Below are 22,163 nucleotides of genomic sequence, written 5' to 3' on the forward strand. Positions count from 1 at the left end.
GTTTTTTCTATTGATTTGTAGAAACTGTGTAATGGAGTAATTAACCATTTGGTGAAAAAAAGCTATAATCCATATTCCAGTTATACATTATTTACAGATTTACTTTGCTGCTGATGAATTTTATTGTAAAAATGCTTTTATATGTTTAAATATATCAGTCTTTTGTTTTAAGGCTCTTAGGTTTGAAGTCACATTTAAATGACCTTCTTGGGGCTCCTGGGTGGCTCAGTCGGTGAAGCCCTGCCTTTCAAAGGCTCAAGTCATGATCCCAGAGTCCTGGGATCGAGCCCCACGTCGGGCTCTGTGCTCAGCAGGGAGCCTGCTTCTCCCTCTCCCTCTGCCTGCCACTCTGCCTACTTATGCTCCCTCTCTCTCTATCAAATAAATAAATAAAATCTTTAAAAAAAAATAAATGTCCTTCTTTACTGAAATTATTTTGTGATCTGTGCAAGTACTTTTAGTACTTGACGTAGTCCGTATGGATAACCTTTTTTCCCCCAAGATGACTACCCCATTGTTCCTATAACATTTTTCAAATAATCCACATTTTCTTCACTGATCAGAAATTCCACAATTATCATATACCAAATTCCAGTAAATATTTGGAAGATACATGTTTATCTCTGGACTTTCCGTTCTGTTCGATGGCTAGATCTTACAGCCTTAGTTCTGTTCATTATTCTTCTTTATTCAGAACTTCCCTGCTGTTCTTAATTTTATTCTCCATTGTGAACTTTTAAGTCAGCCTGTTAAAAATATCTTGCTAGTATTTTTGTGAGGTTTTTTTTTGTTTTTTAAAGATTTTATTTATTTATTTGAGAGAGAGAGAATGAGAGAGAGCACATGAGAGGGGGGAGGGTCAGAGGGAGAAGCAGACTCCCCGCCGAGCAGGGATCCCGATGCGGGACTCGATCCAGGGACTCCAGGATCATGACCTGAGCTGAAGGCAGTCGCTTAACCAACTGAGCCACCCAGGCGCCCTGTGAGGTTTTAATCACTGTAAACGCAGCTAATATATAGTCTCAAGCCTTTTGTTCTGTTTTCCTGTCATCTGTGGAGAGCGGGTCTCTCTGTGTTTGGGTCTGCTGACTGTTCTCTCACGGTGGATCTTCTCATTTGGTTTGCAACTTTTTGTTGTGAGCTTATCTATAGTGGGAATTTTTTTTTTTTTTCCTTTGGAGAGAGTTCTATGCACCTTGGGTTGTAAAAGTGTTGCTGTAAAGCAACTTTGCATTTGTTTCTGCTTGAGTGTGAGGCAATGAGAACTTTCAGGATTTCTGCACCAAGCTGTGCAAGTTTAGATGCCTGCCATGCTTGGGGTGGTGGTTGGGAGACACTGTTTCTCTCGGAAGATTCTTTCTTGCCCTCCTTGCGCTCCGGTCCTTGGACCCCAGGCAGAGGCAGGCTTCCTGGTTGGCAGAGTTTTCTTGGAGTCCTCCACCAGTGGACCAGGCTCTGTTCACCCATCTCTGTGGTGCTGGGGTCAAAAGTCTTCTGCCCACCCCCCCACCCACCCCCTCCCCCCGTCCCTGGGCATTGGATCCCCAGTTCTAGGGCCTATTTCTAGGCTCATCTACATATTTAAAAATATGAGTTTATCATCTTTTCTATGTGTTATAGTAGGAGGAAGTTCTACCTTGGTGCCAACTAGCACTTGGCGGAGCCCAAATCTTCGGGAGCTTCCCTTTTCATATCTTTTATTTGCTTTCCGTAATAATTGGTGTTTGTCAGACAACACTTAGCTAGAGGACTAGGCTTTTCTATAGGGGTTGGGGCAGGGTGGGAAGGAGGGCAGTGAGTGGGAGCTCTTTGAAGACTTCTCGTAGGGAGCTTTCTAAAATACATTATGTCCCACACCGTCCCCTCCTTTTTCAGCCAGGGTGTATCAGAATGGTGGTGGGCGGGAGGGTGATGGTTATTTTGGAAAAAGATGCACAGATGCTTCTCTCATGCTGCCCTGCCTCTCCTCGCCTCACCCCCCAACCCCTGCGAAGAGTCACTATTCTAGTCTTGGATCAGAGCCACGTAAATAAGGTTGGTGGCTCCGTGTGCCATGGGGCTGGCTGACCTGGAGCTTCCACGGACAGTGTCTCGCGTGCCAGGAGCAAGTGTTAGAGGCTGGAGCCCTTTCAGCTGCCTCTGTGTTGCCCGAGCCAAGTGTCCTGGAGCTAGGAAGATAATCGAGTGTTAAGAGTGACAGCTCTCTCGTAATGTATCCAAAGCTTCTGAAATACCACCCATCTCTTTTTATAGAATAAGACATTTAGCACCCAAGAGCTGTATAGATTTCAGCTTTTACAACTTGAGACTCCTCGTGGATTGTGGCAGTCATTTCACTGTGAATTTTCCTTGCTGCAGGTTGAAAGTGGATCATCTGGTACATATTCATATTTAAAAATAGGAAAGTTAGCTGTTAAGAGCAGAGTTGCAGAGATGGGCCTCTGCCATCTACTTAGAATCCAATTGGAAGATGCCAAGCCAGGGCCCCCAAAGACATGGAGCAGGTAGCCCTCATTCCTCATTTGATAGAAAAGATCACTGAGGACTGGGGGTACTAAGTGGTTCTCATGTGGCTGCAGAGCAAAATGGCCCCAGGCCCAGGACACCGGTCCTGTAGACTCCAGAACACTCTACCAAATGAACCATAGAACCACAGCTACTCAGATGGCATCTCACTACCAAAGAGCTGATCTGGGGAGACAGTTCACTTTATTTTGCATTCCATACCAGAAAAGACCCAACCATGATCATTTTTATAGTTGGCAAATTAATGTGTCTTCCTTGGGTGCCCATTATCAACTGGGGCCAGATCTTCTAGGAGATAAGACAGAGAAAACATAATTGAAATTTTAACTGAGACATTGATGAAACATTTAAAATAACAATATATTAACAAGAGATACTTAGGAAGCACCGACCTTACCCCAGGCACTGTGCTAAAGTACCTTTGGTTAGCTTGGTGAGCCATTCAACAAGACTGACTGGGAGCTGCCATTACCTTCCCCAATTTACAGATATGGAAACTGAGGGGCAAAGAAGTTAAGTAAATTGGTCACGATGACAGAGCTCATAAGTGGGAACTAGGACTTGAACCCCAGCAGTCTGACCCCAGGGTCCAGGCTCTTCACCACTGCATAGGATGGCCTCATAAATAATTCCAGTATAAAAAATTAAAATTGGGGCGCCTGGGTGGCTCAGTTGTTAAGCATCTGCCTTCAGCTCTGGTCATGATCCCAGAGTCCTGGGATCGAGCCCCACCTCAGGCTCCTTGCTCAGCGGGAAGCCTGCTTCTCCCTCTCCCACTCCCCCTGCTTGTGTTCCCTCTCTCGCTGTGTCTCTCTTTGTCAAATAAATAAATCTTTAAAAAAAAAAATCAATCTATTCCATGATCATAGAATTAGTAGCATATGTAAATAAGTATACAAATCATCCACTGAATGGCACTCCTAGAAAATAACCTCCAGTAATAATTTTAAATCAACTTTCCTTTAATTAATTTTTTTAATTTCTTTTTAAATTTAAAAAATTTTTTTAAATTAACATAATGTATTATTTGTTTCAGGGGTACAAATCTGTGATTCATCAGTCTTACACAATTCACAGCGCTCATGGTAGTACTTACCCTCCCTAATGCCCATCACCCAGCCACCCCAGCCCTCCCACCCCTCTCCCCTCCAGCAACCTTCAGTTTGTTTCCTGAGATTAAAGAGTCTCTTATGGTTTGTCTCCCTCTCTGGTTTCATCTTGTTTCATTTTTCCCTCCCTTCCCGTACGATCCTGTCTTGTTTATCAAATTCCTCATATCAGTGAGATCATATGATACCTTTCTCAGACTTACTTAGCATAATACCCTCTAGTTCCATCCACATCGTTGCAAATGGCAAGATTTCATTTTTTTGATGGCTGCATAATATTCCATTGTATATATATACCACATCTTCTTTATCCATTCATCTGTCGATGGACATCTTGGCTCTTTCCATAGTTTGGCTATTGTGGACATTGCTGCTATAAACATCGGGGTGCACATATCCCTTCAGATCCCTACATTTGTATCTTTGGGGTAAATACCCAGTAGTGCAATTGCTGGATCGTATGGTAGCTCTATTTTCAACTTTTTGAGGAACCTCCATACTGTTTTCCAGAGTGGCTGCACCAGCTTGCATTCCCACCAACAGTGTAGGAGGGTTCCCCTTTCTCCACATCCTTGCCAACATTTGTCGTTTCCTGTCTTGTTAATTTTAGCCATTCTGACTGGTGTGAGGTGGTATCTCACTGAGGTTTTGATTTGGATTTCCCTGATGCCAAATGATGTTGAGCACTTTTTCATGTGTCTTTTGGCCATTTGGATGTCTTCTTTGGAAAAATGTCTGTTCAAGTCTTCTGCCCCTTTCTTGACTGGATTCTTTGTTCTCTGGGTGTTGAGTTTGATAAGTTCTTTATAGATTTTAGATACTAGCCCTTTATCTGATATGTCATTTGCAAATATCTTCTCCCATTCTGTCGGTTGTCTGGTTTTGTTTCTTTTGCTGTGCAAAAGCTTTTTATCTTGATGAAGTCCCAATAGTTCATTTTTGCCCTTGCTTCCCTTGCCTTTAGCAATGTGTTTAGGAAGAAGTTGCTGTGGCTGAGGTCAAAGAGGTTGCTGCCTGTTTTCTCCTCAGGGATTTTGATGGATTCCTGTCTCACATTTAGGTCTTTCATCCATTTGGAGTCTATTTTTATGTGTGGTGTAAGGAAATGGTCCAGTTTCATTGTTCTGCATGTGGCTGTCCAATTTTCCCAACACCATTTGTTGAAGAGACCATCTTTTTTCCTTTGGACATTCTTTCCTGCTTTGTCGAAGATGAGTTGACCATAGCATTGAGGGTCCATTTCTGGGCTCTCTGTTCTGTTCCATTGATCTATGTGTCTGTTTTTGTGCCAGTACCATACTGTCTTGATGATGACAGTTTTGTAATAGAGCTGGAAGTCCAGAATTGTGATGCCGCCAGCTTTGCTTTTCTTTTTCAACATTCCTCTGGCTATTCAGGGTCTTTTCTGGTTCCATACAAATTTTAGGATTATTTGTTCCATTTCTTTGAAAAAAGTGGATGGTATTTTGATAGGGATTGCATTAAATGTGTAGATTGCTCTAGGTAGCATAGACATTTTTACAGTATTTCATCTTCTAATCCATGAGCATGGAACATTTTTCCATTTCTTTGTGTCTTCCTCAATTTCTTTCATGAGTATTTTATAGTTTTCTGAGTACAGATTCTTTGCCACTTTTTTTTTTTAAAAGATTTTATTTATTTATTCATGAGAGAGAGACAGAGGCAGAGGGAGAAGCAGGCTCCCCACGGAGCAGGGAGCCCGATGTGGGACTCGATCCCAGGACCCTGGGATCATGACCTGAGCCGAAGGCAGACGCTTAACCGACTGAGCCACCCAGTCATCCCTCTTTGCCACTTTGGTTAGATTTATTCCTAGGTATCTTACGGTTTTCGGTGCAATTATAAATGGGATCGACTCCTTAATTCCTCTTTCTTCTGTCTCTTTCTTCTTTCTCATTGGTGTATAGAAATACAACTGATTTCTGTGCATTGATTTTATATCCTGCCACTTTACTGAATTCCTGTATGAGTTCTAGCAGTTTTGGGGTGGAGTCTTTGGGGGTTTCCACATAAAGTATCCTATCATCTGCAAAGAGTGAGAGTTTGACTTCTTCTTTGCCGATTTGGATGCCTTTTATTTCTTTTTGTGGTCTGATTGCTGTGGCTAGGACTTCCAATACTATGTTGAATAGCAGTGGTGATAGTGGACATCCCTGCCGCGTTCCTGACCTTAGGGGGAAAGCTCTCAGTTTTTCCCCATTGAGAATGATATTCGCTGTGGGTTTTTCATAGATGGCTTTTATGATCTTGAGGTATATGCCCTATATCCCTAGACTCTGAAGAGTTTTGATCAAGAAAGGATACTGTACTTTGTCAAATGCTTTTTCTGCATCTATTGAGAGGATCATATGGTTCTTGTTCTTTCTTTGATTAATGTATTGTATCACATTGATTGATTTGCGGATGTTGAACCAACCTTACAGCCCACTTGGTCATGGTGAATAATCCTTTTAATGTACTGTTGTATCGTATTGGCTAGTATTTTGGTGAGAATTTTTGCATCTGTGTTCATCAAAGATATTGGTCTGTAATTCTCATTCTGATGGGGTCTTTGTCTGGTTTTGGGATCAGGTAATGCTGGCCACATAAAATGAGTCAGGAAGTTTTCCTTCCATTTCTGTTTTTTGGAACAGTTTCAGAATAGGTATTCTTCTTTAAATGTTTGGTAGAATTCCCCTGGGAAGCCACGTGGCCATGGGCTCTTGTTCGTTGGGAGATTTTTGATTATTGCTTCAATTTCCTTGCTGGTTATGGGTCTGTTCAGGTTTTCTATTTCTTCCTGATTCAGTTTTGGTAGTTTATATGTCTCTAGGAATGCATCCATTTCTTCCAGATTATCTAATTTGTTGGCATAGAGTTGCTCATAATATGTTCTTATAATTGTTTGTATTTCTTTGGTGTTGGTTGTGATCTCTCCTTTTTCACTCATGATTTTATTTATTTGGGTCCTTTCTCTTTTCTTTTTGATAAGTCTGAGCAGGGGTTTATCAATCTTACTCTTTCAAAGAACCAGCTCATTGTTTCGTTGATCTGTTCTACTGTTCTTCTGGTTTCTATTTCGTTGATTTCTGCTCTGATCTTTATTATTTCTCTTCTCCTGCTGGGTTTAGGGTTTATTTGCTGTTCTTTCTCCAGCTCCTTTAGGTGTAGGGTTAGGTTGTGTATTTGAGACCTTTCTGTTTCTTGAGAAAGGCTTGTATTGCTATATACTTTCCTCTTAGGACTGCCTTTGCTGCATCCCAAAGATTTTGAACAGTTGTGTTTTCATTTTCATTTGTTTCTGTGAATTTTTTAAATTCTTCTTTAATTTCCTTGTTGACCCATTCATTCTTTAGTAAGATGTTCCTTAGTCTCCATGTATTTGAGTTCTTTCCGACTTTCTCTTGTGATTGAGTTCTAGTTTCAAAGCATTGTGGTCCAAAAATATGCAGGGAATGATCCCAGTCTTTTGGTACCAGTTGAGACCTGGATTTGTGACCCAGGATGTGATGTATTCTGGAGAATGTTCCATGAGCACTAGAGAAGAATGTGTATTCTGTTTCTTTGTGATGGAATGTTCTGAATATATCTGTCAAGTCCATCTGGTCCAGTGTGTCATTTAAAGCCTTTATATCCTTGTTGATTTTTTTTTTTAAAGATTTTATTTATTTATTTGAAAGAGAGAGAGAGAGCGAGAGCAGGAACACAAGCAGGGGGAGTGGGAGAGCGAGAAGCAGGCTTCCTGCCGAGCAGGGAGCCCGATGTGGGACTCGATCCCAGGACCCTGGGATCATGACCTGAGCCGAAGGCAGACACTTAACAACTGAGCCACCCAGGCACCCATCCTTGTTGATCTTTTACTTAGGTGATCTGTCCATTTCAGTGAGAGGGTGTGTTAAAGTCCCCCACTATTATTGTATTGTTGTCAATGTGTTTCTTTGATTTTTTTTTTTAATTGGCTGCTCCCATGTTAGGGGCATACATATTTAAAATTGTTAGATCTTGTTGGATAGACCCTTTATGAATTGATATAGTTTCCCTCCTCATGTCTTACTATAGTCTTTGGTTTAAAATCTAATTTTTCTTTTTTCTTTTCTTTTCTTTTAAAGATTTTATTTATTTATTTGACAGAGAGAGACACAGCGAGAGAGGGAACACAAGCAGGGGGAGGGGGAGAGGGAGAAGCAGGCTTCACGCGGAGCAGGGAGCCCGATGTGGGGCTCGATCCCAGGACACTGAGATCATGACCTGAGCCGAAGGCAGATGCTTAACGACTGAGCCACCCAGGCGCCCCAAAATCTAATTTTTCTGATAAGGATTGCCACCCCAGCTTTCTTTTGATGTCCATTAGCATGGTAAATGGTTTTTCAGCCCCTCACTTTCAATCTGGAGGTGTCTTTGGGTCTAAAATGAGCCTCTTGCAGACAGCATATCGATGGGTCTTGTTTTTTATCCAGTCTGATACCTTGTATGTTTTGACTGGGGCATTTAGCTCATTTACATTCAGGGTAAGTATTGAAAGATAGGAATTTAGTGCCATTGTATTGCCTGTAAGGTGACTGTTACTGTATATTGTCTGTGTTCCTTGCTGGTCCGTATTACTCTTAGGCTCTCTCTTTGCTTAGAGGACCCTTTTCAATATTTCTTGTAGGGCTGGTTTGGTGTTTGCAAATTCTTTTAGTTTTTGTTTGTCCTGGAAGCTTTTTATCTCTCCTTCTATGTTCAAGGATAGCCTAGCTGGATATAGTATTCTTGGCTGCATATTTTTCTCGTTTAGTGCTCTGAATATATCCTGCCCTCCTTTCTGGCCTGCCAGGTCTCTGTGGATAGGTCTGCTGCCAGTCTAATGTTTCTACCATTGTAGGTTACAGTCCTCTTGTCCCGAGCTCCTTTCAGAATTTTCTCTTTGTCTCTGAGACTTGTAAGTTTTACTATTAGATGTTGGGGTGTTGACCTATTTTTATTGATTTTGAGGGGGGTTCTCTGTGCCTCCTGGATTTTGATGCCTGTTTCCTTCACCAAATTAGGGAAGTTCTCCGCTATAATTTGCTCCAGTATACCTTCTGCCCCCCTCTCTCTTTCTTATTCTTCTGGAATCCCAATTATTCTAATACTGTTTCATCTTATGGCATCACTTATCTCTCGAATTCTCCCGTTGTGATCCAGCAGTTGTTTCTCTCTCTTTTTCTCAGCTTCTTTATTCTCCATCATTGGGTCTTCTATATCGCTAGTTCTCTCTTCTGCCTTATTTATCCTAGCAGTTAGAGCCTCCATTTTTTATTGCACCTCATTAATAGCCTTTTTATTTCGACTTGGTTAGAATTTAGTTCTTTTATTTCTCCAGAAAGGGATTCTCTAGTATCTTCTATGCTTTTTTTCAAGCCCAGCTAGTATCTTTATAATTGTGTCTCTTAACTCTAGTTCCAACATCTTACTAATGTCTGTATTGATTAGGTCCGTGGCAGTTGGTACGGCCTCTTTTTTTTTTTTCTTGTTTTTTTTTTGAGGTGAGTTTTTCCATCTTGTCATTTTGTTCAGAGAAGAATAGATGAATGAGAGAACAAAATGCTAAAAGGGTAACAATGACCCCAGAAAAAAATACACTAAACAAATCAGAAGAGACCCGAAACTAGGAGGAAAAGAAAAAAAAGGAATATGATCAGGCTGGTGAATAGAACAGAGCCACACACTAGATTTTGGGTGTATTTTGGTCTATTAGAAGAAACTGCCTCCCAAAATTTTAAAGAAAGAAAAACTTATACAAAAATAAGGGTAAATATGATGAAGAGATAGAATATGACTGTAAAGATGTAAATTAAAAAATATTTTTAAAAAATTGATAAGTTGGTTGAAAAAAGAATGAAAAAAATTAAAAAAGAATGTGATCAGGCAGGAGACTAGGACAACGTCATACACTAGATTTAGGGTATATTTTGGTCTGTTAGAAGAAACTGTATCCCAAAATTTTAAAGAAGGAAAAACTTACATATATACAAAAAATAAGGTTAACTCCAATGAAGGGATAGAATGTGACTCTAAAAATGAAAATTAAAAAAGATTTTAAAAGAGGAATTGATGAGATGTTGGTTGAAAAGGGAAAAAGAAAAATCCAAAAAAAATAGAAAAAAAATTTTTTTAAATTAACTTTGAAAGACTACAGAATCATGGTAAAAAAGCCGTGAATTCTATGTGCAGTAGTCCCCTAGCGCTGGAGTTCTGCCGTTCTCATTGATCGGTGAACTTGGTCTTGGCTGGCTGTTCTCGCTGATCTTCTGGGGGCAGGGCCTGTTGCCGTGGTTTCCAAATGTCTCTGCCGGAGGCGGAATTGCCCCGCCCTTGCCCCCTCCCGGCTAAGTAATCCGCTCGGGTTTGCTCTCCGGGGCTTTTGTTCCCTGCAAGCTTTCCGTACAGCTTTGGAGGCCGAGAGTGAAAATGGCGGCCTCCCAATCTCCGCCCCGGAGGAGCCGAGAACTCGGGGCGCCACTCCTCAGTGAGCCCCCAGAGAAAAGCCGTCAGTCACTCCCGTCTCCCCGGTCTCCGGTCGCACTCCGTGCTCGCCCGGCCTGTGACCGCGCGCCTCTATCTCTGGCACCCGACCCCGGGTGGAGTCTCCAAACCCAGCAGATCCCTGCGGTGCCCTCCCGCGCGGCTCCTCCCGGGGGAGGAAGGTGAGTCTCCCCGGATCTGCCGCTTGTCGGGTCCCTGCTGGAGGAGCAGGGGCCCGACTGTGCCGCAGATCCCGGTTTATGGCCACCCTGAGCTGAGAGCCCACGCCTCGGCTCCGCCTCTGCAGCCGGCTTCCCGGCTCCGATCCCTGGGAGCTCTGCCACACTCAGGCACCCCCGGTCTTTCTGTGACCCCGAGGGTCCTGAGACCCCACTGTCCCGGAGGGTTCCACCCCCCGCTTAGCCACCAGAGTGACGTCCCTCGGCGGAGCAGACTTTTAAAAGTTCCGATTTTGTGCTCCGCGGCTCTATCACTTGCCAGAAGCGGCCGACGGAGGCCCCTCCCCCGCCGTCTATCCTCCCAAATATCACCTCGGATTCACTTCTCTGCACGTCCTACCTTCCAGAAAGTGGTCGCTTTTCTGTTCAGAGAGTTGTTGCTATTCTTTTCTTTGATCTCCTGTTGAGTTTGTAGGTGTTCAGAGTGGTTTGATCCCTATCCAGCTGAATTCCTGGGAGCAGACGAAATCCAGGTCTCCTACTCCTCTGCCATCTTGCTCCGCCCCCTCCTTTAATTTTTTAAAAAGTTTATTTATTTAAGTCATGTCTGCACCTTCCCCCAGCCCATGCCCCTCCTCCAATGTGAAGTAGCTATTTATAAAATGTGAGGACACAGCTGTTTCCAGATAATATATTTTGAGTGGCAACCTTAAATTGGTGCTGTTTTTCTTTTTTTTTTTTTTTTAAGATTTATTTATTCATTTGAGAGAGGGAGAATGAGAGAGAGTACATGAGAGGGGGGAGGGTCAGAGGGAGAAGCAGACTCCCCGCCGAGCAGGGAGCCCGATGCAGGACTCGGTCCCGGGACTCCAGGATCATGACCTGAGCCGAAGGCAGTGGCTTAACCAACTGAGCCACCCAGGCGCCCGGTGCTGTTTTTCTATCACTTAAAAAAACATTTTTTTTCTGAATATAAAAGTAATACATGTACATTGCAGACAATTTGACTTTGGTGAGGGTTTTGATGTACTTGTGTGTATGTACATATGAAAAAATGAATATAAACTTTAGTGTTGAACAGTGCTAGAATTAACCCCCATGTACCTAACGGAGCTGGGCTTAGGTTCATTTTTCTTTTTCTTTTTTTTTCTTTTTTTCATTTTTCTTTTTTAGCCTAAAGGCAATCCTATCATGTGTTGCTCGTTGACATACTTTTTTGACTACCTCGTTCTTTTTGATTTTCTTTAACAGCTTTATTGAGATATAATTGGTATAAAATGTAGTTTGTGTTACGGGGGACCAGTTTGCTGAAGTTTTTCATATGTATGGGACTCGGAAAACCTCCGGCCCCCTGCCGGGGCTTTGCTGACATGCCCACAGCACAGACCGCTCTCTGTTCCTGACTTCTAACTGAATTCCACTGCTGTCAGAGAACATAGTATCAACTGAATTCTTTTCCAGATTTCTTGAGATTTGTTCATATGGCCCAGAATGTGGTCCGTATTGGTAAATGTGTTCTTGAAAACAACGTATATTCTGCTGTGTGGGTGGAACATTCTGCACTTGGCTGTTAGGTCACATTGGTCTCTGCCCTCGCTTCATTCCTGCCCACTTGCTCGCTACTGAGCAGAATAGGGCTGTTGACATCTCTGTCTTTGTAGGTTTCCATAAACTGCTGCAGCTTCATCATGGTTGTTTCTCCCTTTTCGAACTCTTATTAGGCGCATAAATATTTAGTGTTGCTCTGTCTTGTGTGTGCACTGAACCTTTACCATTATGAAATGACCATTGCCACCCCTGGTAAACTTGTTTGCTCTGAGTCTGTAGCATCTGATGCAAATATAGCCACTCTGAATTTCTTCTTCTTCTTTTTTTTAATCAAAGTATAGTTGCTTTTTTTTAAAGATTTTTTAAAATTTTATTTATTTAGCAGAGAGAGATATCACGAGCAGGGGGAGGGGCAGTGGAAGAAGCATACTCTCCGCTGAGCAGGGAGCTCAGTATGGGGCTCGATCCTAGGACCCCGGGATCATGACCTGAGCTGAAGGCAGACACCCAACTGACTGAGCCACCCAGGTGCCCCAATCTCTCTGCATTACTTTTGATTAGCATTATTAGCCTGACACATCCTTTTTCCACCCTGTGACTTTTTAAGGGATTCGAGTATTTATATATATATATTTTAAAGATTTTACTTGTTTATTTGACAGAGGGACACAGTGAGAGAGGGAACACAAACAGGGGGAGTGGGAGAGGGAGAAGCAGGCTTCCTGCTGAGCAGGGAGCCCGATGCGGGGCTCAATCCCACGAGCCTGGGATCACGACCTGAGCTGAAGGCAGATGCTTGATGACGGAGCCACCCAGGCGCCCCTTGAGTATTTATATTTAAAGGGGGCTTCTGGGTAGCAAATAGTCAGGTCTTGCTTTTTATCTAATTCGACAAGCTCTGCTTTGTCTTCTGGATGTTCAGACCAGAGATTGGCAGATAACAGCCTGCAGGCCAAATCTGGCCTGTCGTTTTTTGTACGACCTGTAAAAACGGTTTTATATTTTTAAAGGGGTGTGAAAAAAAAAATCCAAAAAGAATGTGACAGAAATCCTCCGTGACCCAAAAAACCCTAACACATTTACTTTGTGATCCTTTTCCAGAAAATTTTGCTGACCCCCAGTGTAGATTCTGTTTAATGTGATGATTGATAAGGTGGTGGTTTCATCTACCATGTGGTCCCATGTTTTCTCTTTGTCTCTTCTGTTCTTTCCCCCCTTTTCTGCCTTCTTTTGGATTATTTTTATTTCTCTTCATCGTGGCTCGTGTCTTAGGTCCAGCTCCGTGTTGACATAGTGGTTGCTTTAGGGTTTATAGGATGCACTTTTGAGGGACTCGCTCTACTCCTAAACACAGGAGGAGAATTTCCTTCCGTTGCCCCTTGCGATCTTGTTGGCGTGCATTTGACTTACACGTGTATAAACCACCCACGACACCAGTGTCATTTTTGCTTTAATCCAGTTATCTTCTTACATATTTAAAGTGAAGAGTGCAGATGTGATCATTGCCTAGGTAGTTACCATGTCTGGTGCTCATCTCTCCTTTTTGTAGGTCCTGGTTTCTGTCTGACTTCACTGATCTGCTTGAAGGGCTTCTGTTAGTGTAATTTTAGTGCAAATGGACTGTGATGATTTCTTTCTTTTCTTCAGCTTCATTGAGTTATAATTGACACATAAAAGCTACATACATTTAAGGTATACAGTATGAGGCTTTGTTATATGTATGTATTGTAAAGTGATCACCACCAGCTAATATCCATCAGCTCATGTGGATACTGTTGCCTTTCTTTACATTTTTCTTTTCTTCTTCTTTCCTTCCCTTTTTCTTTTCTTTTTTTTTTTTTCCTCTCTTTCTCTCTCTCTCTCTCTTAAGATCTACCCCCACTATTCTATTCTCTGCTGCTGAGTTGGACTCTTAGATTCCACGTATAAATGAAACCCTGCAGAGTTTGTCTTTCTCCGTCTGGCTTATTTCACTTGGTATCCTGTCCTCCTGGTTTATCCATGTGGTCACAAAAGGCAGGATCTCCTTTTCTAAGACTGGATAATACTCTAGTGTGTGTGTCTCTTGTGATAAATTCTTCCAACTTGTGTATGTCTAAGAACATCCTTATCCCCACTTTGAAGGATACTCTTGCTTGGTACAGGATTCTGGGTTGACCAGGTTTTCCTTTCCAGACTCCACAGTCTTACTGCTTGTGTTATTTCTAAGATGAAATTAGGTATAATTCTTCTTGTTCCTTCATACAGATTATTTTGTTTTGCTTTATTCTCTATGCTTGTATGATTCTGTCGCTGGTTTTCAGCAGTTCACTGTTGTAATCTACTTTGCCTTTCTTGTGCTTGGGGATCTTTGAGCCTCTTGGATCTGTGAGCTTACAGTTGCCCTCAAATTTGGGAAGGTTTTGGTGATTATTTCTTCAGATGCTTTCTGCCTCCCATCCCTTCTTATCGGGGTCCTCTGACTATATGGATATTGAGTTTCTTAGTGTGTTCCCACGGTTTACTGACGTTCTCCCTTTATGTTTCCAGGATTTTGTTCTCTGTTTCTCGGATCATTTCTACTATGTTTTCAAGTTCACTAGTCTTTTTTTTTTTTTTTTTCCTCTTGCAGATATATATTCTATTAATGCCATGCAGTGTATTTCTTGTCTCACATCCTATAGTTTTTATCTCTAGAAATTTGACTTAGGTCTTGATTATAGCTTCAGTGTCTCTGATGAACACAGCTGACATTATTAGAGGTCCTGTGTCTCTGCTTCGCACGTCTGGTGTTCCCTCCGGCGTCCCGAGTGGAACGCAGTTACAGTAACGGTCTTCACAGCCTGTCTCCTAACACTACCATCTGTGTCATTTCTCGCCACGCTTCAGATGATTGGTTTGCCGCCTTGCCATGAATTGTGTTTTTCTATTTCTGTGTGAATTATGAATTGTGTTTTCCTGCTTCTTTGCACACTTGTACATATTTTATTGGACGCCAGACATTGTGAACTTCATCTTGTTGGGTGCTTGGGACATTACGATTGACAAGAAATATGTATTTGGTATTTGTCTCCATTTCTGGCACAGAGCTCCTGAAACTTTTGGAATTTCCTAAGCGATAAGATGTCTTGTGTTATGTTAATAAGGTGACTTTGGAAAGCATCCTAGGGTAGGGCTGGCCTGTGATTATTGTTGAAACTCTCGGTCCCGCCCCCTTTCCTCCAGGGAGGGAGAGCGGCTGGAGGTTGAAGCAGTTCTGTCTGTGCAATGAAACCACCATAAAAACCCAAAAGGAGAGGGTTTGGAGCGCTTCCAGGCTGGTGAACACGGGGGACTGTGGGGAGAGTGGCCCTTGGAGGGCACAGAAGCTCCGCCCCCTTCCATGGACCTTGCCCTGGGCATCACTTCCATCTGGCTGTTCCTGAGTTACATTCTTCTAAAAAATAAATAAATAGATAAATTTATTTATTTATTTAATCTGTCTATCATCTATCTATCATCTATCTATCTATCTATCTATCTATCTATCTATCTATCTATCTATCAGAGCATGAGCAGGAGGAGGGGCAGAGGTAGAGAGAGAAGCAGGCTCCCCGCTGAGCAGGGAGCCCGACACGGGGCTGGATCCCAGGACCCTGAGATCATGACCCGAGGTGAAGGCAGACACTTAACTGACTGAGCCACCCAGGCGCCCCCTGAGTTATATTCTTTTATAACAAGCCAGTAATCTGGGCACCTGGGTGGCTCAGTTGGTTATGCGACTGCCTTCGGCTCAGGTCATGATCCCGGAGTCCTGGGATCGAGCCCCACATTGGGCTCCCTGCTCAGCGGGGGTCTACTTCTCCCTCTGACCCTCCCCCTCTCATGTGCTCTCTCTCATTCTCTCTTTCTCTCTCAAATAAATAAATAAAATCTTAAAAAAAAAAAAAATAAGCCAGTAATCTAGTAAGAAAGCTGCTTCTCTTAGTTCCATGAGCCGCTCTAGCGAATTAATCAAGCTCAGGGTGGGGGGTGGTTGGTCCCTCCGATCTGTAGCCAGTGGGTCTTCTGAAGCACAGGTGACGAGAGTCTGGGCTTTTAAGTGACGTCAGAAGTAGTGGGGGAGGGGGGCGGGCTTGTAGGGCTGAGCCCTTAACCTGTGGGATCTGATGCTGTTTCTGCGTAGATAGTGTCAGAAGTGAGTTGAATTCCTGGACATCCTGCTGGTGTGTGAGAATCGCCTGTTGGTAATTTAACCCTCAACACGTTGAAATTGGGTCCAGGTACCCAAAAGGGTGCTGAATACTTTTGTCTTCTTGCAGGTATTCTTGACATGTGTCCTGGGTCACGTTTAAGTCACTTAGAGTCCTGTGTTGTCTCGCTCTGAAGCTTCTTTAGATGAGATCAGAGCAAAGTGCAGGGCGTGGTTCCTTTCCCCCCGGGACAGACGAGAGATCCTTAGGACTCTTAACTGATGCCCTTTGAATTGGGCTTGGGTTTTTGGCCTTTTTTTTCTTTTTTCACTCTGAGAAACAGGAAACAGGAAGCAGTTGGCAGTAGGTACTGTTCTCGGCCCTAGCTGGGAGCTCCGAGCTCTGTTCTTTCCAATCCTTTCGGTGGTCCTTTGACCAGCCTTCGTTCAATTTTGGTCAGCACTCAGCTGAAGGCTCGGGGGAGGCCCTCCAGAGATGCATGGAATTTCTATCTAAAGCCACCTCCTGCCCTGCATTGTGCCTTCAAACTCCAGGAGCCTCAGCCCTGCCCCCCCCAGCCCAGGAGGCTGCCCACCTCTGCCTGTGTCCCCCACCCTGCACCACAACCCCAAACGTTCTCAAGGCAACTGTCGGGCTCCCTTCATTGTCTTCCCGTCTCTCGGGACTTCTCGCTCCTTGCTCAGTTAGCAGTATCTTCAGAGCCTTTCATTCTTCACGTATTTCGCCCAATATTTTAGTTGTTTCAGGTCACGGGGTCAATCTGGCCCCTCTTACTCCATCTTGTCTGGAAGTAGAGATGGTTTCCGGTGATTTTCATTGCCTCCCGTCACGTTGTGCAGGGGTTTTGGTGTCTTTGCGTGAAGCACGCCTCACCCACATTAGTGTATGTGTTAAAGCTTCTCTTTTCGCGAAGCAAGTAAGTTTTTAAGAAGACAAATGACCTGTGGGAAGGCATTTACCACTTAAGATTCTACCATATAAAGGATTCTTACAAATCAGGAGAAGAAGAAATTGTAACAAATATAAATGGCCAGGGAGTGTGTGTTTTATTTATTTTTTTTAAGTTTTATTTATTTATTTGACAGAGACACAGCCAGAGAGGGAACACAAGCAGGGGGAGTGGGAGAGGGAGAAGCAGGCTTCCCACGGAGCAGGGAGCCCGATGTGGGGCGTGATCCCAGGACCCTGGGATCACGACCTGAGCCGAAGGCAGATGCTTAATGACTGAGCCACCCAGGCGCCCTGAGTGTGTGTTTTAAATGGTGGCTTTAGCCATGGGCATTTTGGGCCCTAGATGAACAAAAGGCCAGCCTCCCTCTGCTTCTGGGTGTTTGCAGGCTCTTGTGCATTGCTGGACTCTTCGAGGCCACGCAGAAGCAGCCATGAATCCACACAAACAGAGTCCACATTAGCAAGGAAATTGTTCTAACCGAATCTGTTTTTTCCCTCATTTTAAACCATTCTGATAAGGCCACTGTTATGTTATTTTGACTTTTTCTTTCCTCAATTAAAAACAAACAAACAAAAAGGATGTTATTTGGCAGGCATTAGGGTCTTGAGGCTTTAGTTACAGAGAAATGAAATGCATAGCAACATTGTTTTTTCGTGCCTAAATGTTCATTATGGTAATTCAACATGGGTGAGGTGGGTAACAAGGCCTTTTGCATTTTCCAAGTGAAACGTAACATGCCAGATAAATTCTCTACTTCTGAGAAGGGCAGATACGTCTGATGTAGAGAATCCCCTGGAAGAGCATTTCCCCATGCTGGCATGGGTCTCCAGGTGAATCGTCACCGTGTGTCCCTTTGTTCCCGGGCAGGCTGTGAATTCCATGTCGCCCTCACGTGTACCGTTCCTGATTCCAGGGCCTCCCTGCACTGTCGGTGGGACGCGGGGACAAGCATGGGGCAGGGAAGAATCTCCGGGTCTGACCGGGTGGTCTTGGAGTCCATTCGGACGGGGGGTCGGGCTGGTAGGAGGACCGTCACCAGAGAGCATGAAGTCAGGTTGACTGCGCCGGGGCCATCCCGTGATTCGGGCAGGCTCTGCCGAGCTCCCGGCCGCAGGTCCCGCCGCGCTCCCTGCCTCCCCTGTCCCTCCCAGCCGGCCCATACAGCTGTCCCCACCAGGCCCTGAGCTCCGCACGCTCACCCGCAGCCTTGGCCTCCCCAGAGCGCCTCATGCTTCTGCCCGGGCCCTTCGGCGTTGCACGTTGCTCTCCACCTCGTCGGCTCAGCACCTGCAGTCCTTGAAACGTGCTGTGCTGGGGGGCAGCGACTGGACCGTCTGAAGGCCCGCTGCCACAGAGCGCGCCCCCCTTGGCGCCTGCCCCGGGAGGCCGTGGGGTCATAGGCGGATGTTCTCTCTTTTCCAGAGGGTGCGGACGGACAGACTGCTCATTTCATAGCTGAGGATTTTCCCCCTTCTGTCTCCTCAGAAATTGCAGGTGCTCCAGTGTCGGAAATCTCTGGGCCTTTCTCAACAGACGACGTAGCCAGCAACTGCGTCCCCGCCCTGCCTTTGAATGAGCCCATTTTGTGGATCGTCTCTTACACGCTCATGAGCGTGTGTGGAATCATCCTTCTCATCCTGATCATCCTGTTGCTGCTGCCCTTTCGGTGTCGGCACCTGCCCCGCGATCCCGAGGTCGTCAATGATGAGTCCTCTCTCGTCCGGCATCGCTGGAAGTGAAGAGCAGAGGCCGAACTCGAGCGACCTTGAACTCTCTGCGAAGAGAGTTACGTTTCAGGTGGAGCAGGCGGGGTCATGAGGCAGGGCTGCTCCCCGTGTCCACTAGTCTTAAATCTGTTCTGCTCCCAGATGCCTTCCAGAGTACACTGAATTTTGATCCTTGATTTTAAAGCTTCCTTCTTCTCCCTCACCTCCAAGAAAAGTTACAATAAAAAACACCTCATTCTAAACCGAGAGAGAGTGAATTGGGCTTCAGGCTTTCTGGGACTGGTCATGCCAAACTGTCGAGATGTGCCACAAAAAAACCCCGCAAGCTTCTGGCTAGTTCTCCTCTTCCTCCCGTCTCTGGAGAAATGAGTACGTATGGTTCGTAACTCCTCTTAGCTAACGGGAAGCTTTTCATATTAATTGCATTTAAGGGCGTTTTGCACCAGGCCTCAGCCTGGGTCCGAGAGCACAAGAGAGCAATATGGTGGCAGGAGAACCAGCCTGGGGCCTGGCGATCTCACCATCCGGCCTGCTTCTGAATCAGAAACAGAGCCCTTTTCTGAGCCTCTGTGTGCTCTGAGTGCGAGCCAGAGTCCTCTCGGAGGGGAACATCACTCAGCGGTCTTCACCAGCCTCTTCTGAAGAGGAAAGCCTTTGTCCGTCCTGGGAGAGTAGGAAGGAAACCTACTCTTTTGTACTCAGTGCTTCTGTAGTCTTGTTGGGATAAAGATAAAAAGCTACTACCTCTGTGGAGCCTTTGCCAGGGCTCTGTGCCCGGGCCGGGCTGTGGGCAGCCTGGTTCCAGCCGTTGGCCTCGGCGACAAGAATCCTCCTTCCAGCAGGCCAGGGTAGCCTGGTGCCGTTCTGTCTCCAAGCGGGTCGTCATGTCACATGCTTACTCTTACTTAAAATTAACAAAAGGTGTTTTGGTGAGAAAAGCAAATCCTCTTTCGCTAGCATAGTTGTTTGTGTTTCCAAGTCTCTGGAGGTGGTCTGGGTATTCGCTGGAGGGAAATAGGGAGATGGCTCCATGCCCATCCTTCTGACCAACTCTCAGGGGGAGGAAGACACAAGACATGCAGAGGACTTGAAGGAACTGCTTCTCCCACGCTTTCAGACCGCGTGTTTGCATTTGCAGAAACCCCTAGCCTCCAGCACAGCTGCCCACGTCAGCATAAACACATCTGTGGAGGTGTTTACCCACACGCTTCCTCCCCGGGGCGTGTTTAGTCTTCGGGTGCTCTCCTTCCGTGGGGAACCTCCCTCCTAACTATCATTAATTTGATAAAGAAATTAATTTCTTCACCCAAAAAAAAAAAAAAAAGCAGAAGCCTTAACTCATTGCAGTCAGCCTTCTGCGATCAGATAGAATGAGAAGAAGGGTTCAAAGCCAATATCCCTTCTCATGTTCAGTGTTCGCGTTGCCTCACTATTGGGATGAGCTGGAGGTATGATAGAATCCTACTGGAAGGGCTAACTGGAGCGTCTCCTCTGGCTGGATTGTCATTTCTGTTCAAGATAGGCTGCATGTGGGTGTTTGAGCCATCGGCTCTGCTCACTGGACCAGGGCAGGTCCATATTGGGGAATATAGGACCGGAGAACTGTGGGGCCACTCACACGTCATGGTGTCCTTGTGGATGCTCCAGCAGCAGCAGGTTTGAATTGCATCTTAGAACCTGAACCTTCTGGGCCCTCTCCCAGAAACAGTTTGAGTATGGTGTGCATGAAGCCCTCATGATGGTGGGGTAGCAGGAGGGGATTCTGTTACCAGGTACTCATTATGGTGTCTGGTCTCGGCTAGGTGAATGGCAGTAATTCCAAAATACACCTCAGTGTTAGAAATCTCTGGAAGTCTTAATTCTCTCGTCCCATGGGCTTTTCCATCCGTTCCCGTTTTGTGGTCCGCTTTGCGCGGAAGGGAAGGCAGTCCTTCCAGAGCGGACCTTCCCTGTGCTGTGAAAATGCAGACCTCTGAAATAAAAGGAGGGAGTTGCAGAGATGACCCGGTTCATTTGGCTGCTTATTCCTTCACACAGGCGCCTTCTCCAATTTCTCGGGTTCAGTTTCTGAGCTGGGGAACATTTCTGTTACAGCGGATCGGCAGGCGCTGTTCCCAGAGTACATGATAAAAGCACGGCAGATCTCAAGCTAGGCTATTTGAATCAAGTTTGCTATAATGCTCTGAATTTCATATCAGATTTATCCACCTTCTCATCTCCGATGTCATTGGACGTGACATTTTAATGGAGATGCTTAAATTATAAAAGCATAACTTAGCAACAAGAATGAAACAATTGAACGTGGGACATTTTCCTGGCATGCCTTGCTGTCGAAAATTGGACTTTTGAGTCAAAACCCTGGTTAGTGACACCCACCTCCTCGAATTATGTAAATTGATACCGAGCTTGGAAAACCTTCAAGGAGGCTTGCTTTGAACGGGAAAGGAAGTAACAGTCATCTGAGGGTGTCATTTTTACCTTGTAACCTGCGGAAAAAGCTGGAAGACGGTCCTTTCCTGAAAGCTGCACTTTGCAACCCTGTTGTCAGATGCTGTCAGCCCTCCCATAAGAAATGGATGCTTCTTCATGAACAGTGTTTTTTTAATAGGGTGATTCTTTATATTCTTGATAAGTTATTTGGAAGCCCCACATGAAATCCTGTCTTGAGTAGCTGGAACTGTCTATGAAAACTAGCAAGAAACAAGATGGGGACTGAATCTGATTTTTCTCCACCCTCCCCCTCGGGAGTTTTAAAAAGCACCACCGTGATTGCTGCCAGGTCATCTGGCATTTCCCATACAGTATGTTGTATTTCTTCGGAACCAAAAAACAAGTACCTGGCATTAAAGAAACAGATTCTTGGCATGTGACTTCTGGGAATGTTTTCCGGAACACAGTCCGCTCCTGAACGTTTGGAAAGATTTTACCTGACTGATTGTGAGATGCGGAGGTTTTCGGTTAAGGGGTCAATTTGGAGTCAGTTATAATTCAAAATTTGGAAAGTAATCCCCAGCAAGGCAGCATTAACAGCTCCGCAGAGCTTTGGGTAATAGATTTAGCAAGCAGGTCTGGTATAGGGATTGCATTGTCTTATTAAAGAAGTGAGAGCAGATTATTTCATAATTTAGTAGGTTCCTGTGCAAATGAAAAATTCGTCACGTTCCTCTTACCGGGCCCCCGCGTGGTGGCTTGCCAAGTGTGGTTCAGTTCTAAGTTCTGGCCTAGGGCCATGTGATGTCATGGGGAATAGATCACTGCCCTCCCAAAAGCCTGCCATAAGCAACAATGATCGAGTTTCACCAGCTTCTCCTTATTAGGAGGGACCAGATACCTGGGTGGACTCCCAGTGTGCCTTTTTCCTGCACAAACTGATTACAACTGATTACAGAACCGTTCAGACAAAACACTTGCCACCGGTTTTTTTTTCTTTTTTAGGAAAAACAAACATAAAACATCATAAAATG

General features: G+C 44.7%; 1 protein-coding gene across 1 annotated transcript in view; it reads left to right on the top strand.

The window, feature by feature from the left end:
* The window catches only part of BACE2 (beta-secretase 2), a gene marked incomplete at its 5' end in the record, with an annotated part of 91,522 nt that extends 72,579 nt beyond the window's left edge, over nt 1-18,943 (top strand). The window contains one exon of the mRNA XM_035028850.1: nt 18,458-18,943. Within this exon, the coding sequence (XP_034884741.1) occupies nt 18,458-18,711 (254 nt within the window). The remainder of the gene's footprint in view (nt 1-18,457) is intronic.
* Nucleotides 18,944-22,163: the final 3,220 nt, after the last annotated feature.

This window comes from Mirounga leonina, unplaced genomic scaffold (genome assembly GCF_011800145.1).
Source record: "Mirounga leonina isolate KUSES-001 unplaced genomic scaffold, KU_Mleo_1.0 Mir_205, whole genome shotgun sequence".
NCBI lineage: Eukaryota > Metazoa > Chordata > Mammalia > Carnivora > Phocidae > Mirounga > Mirounga leonina.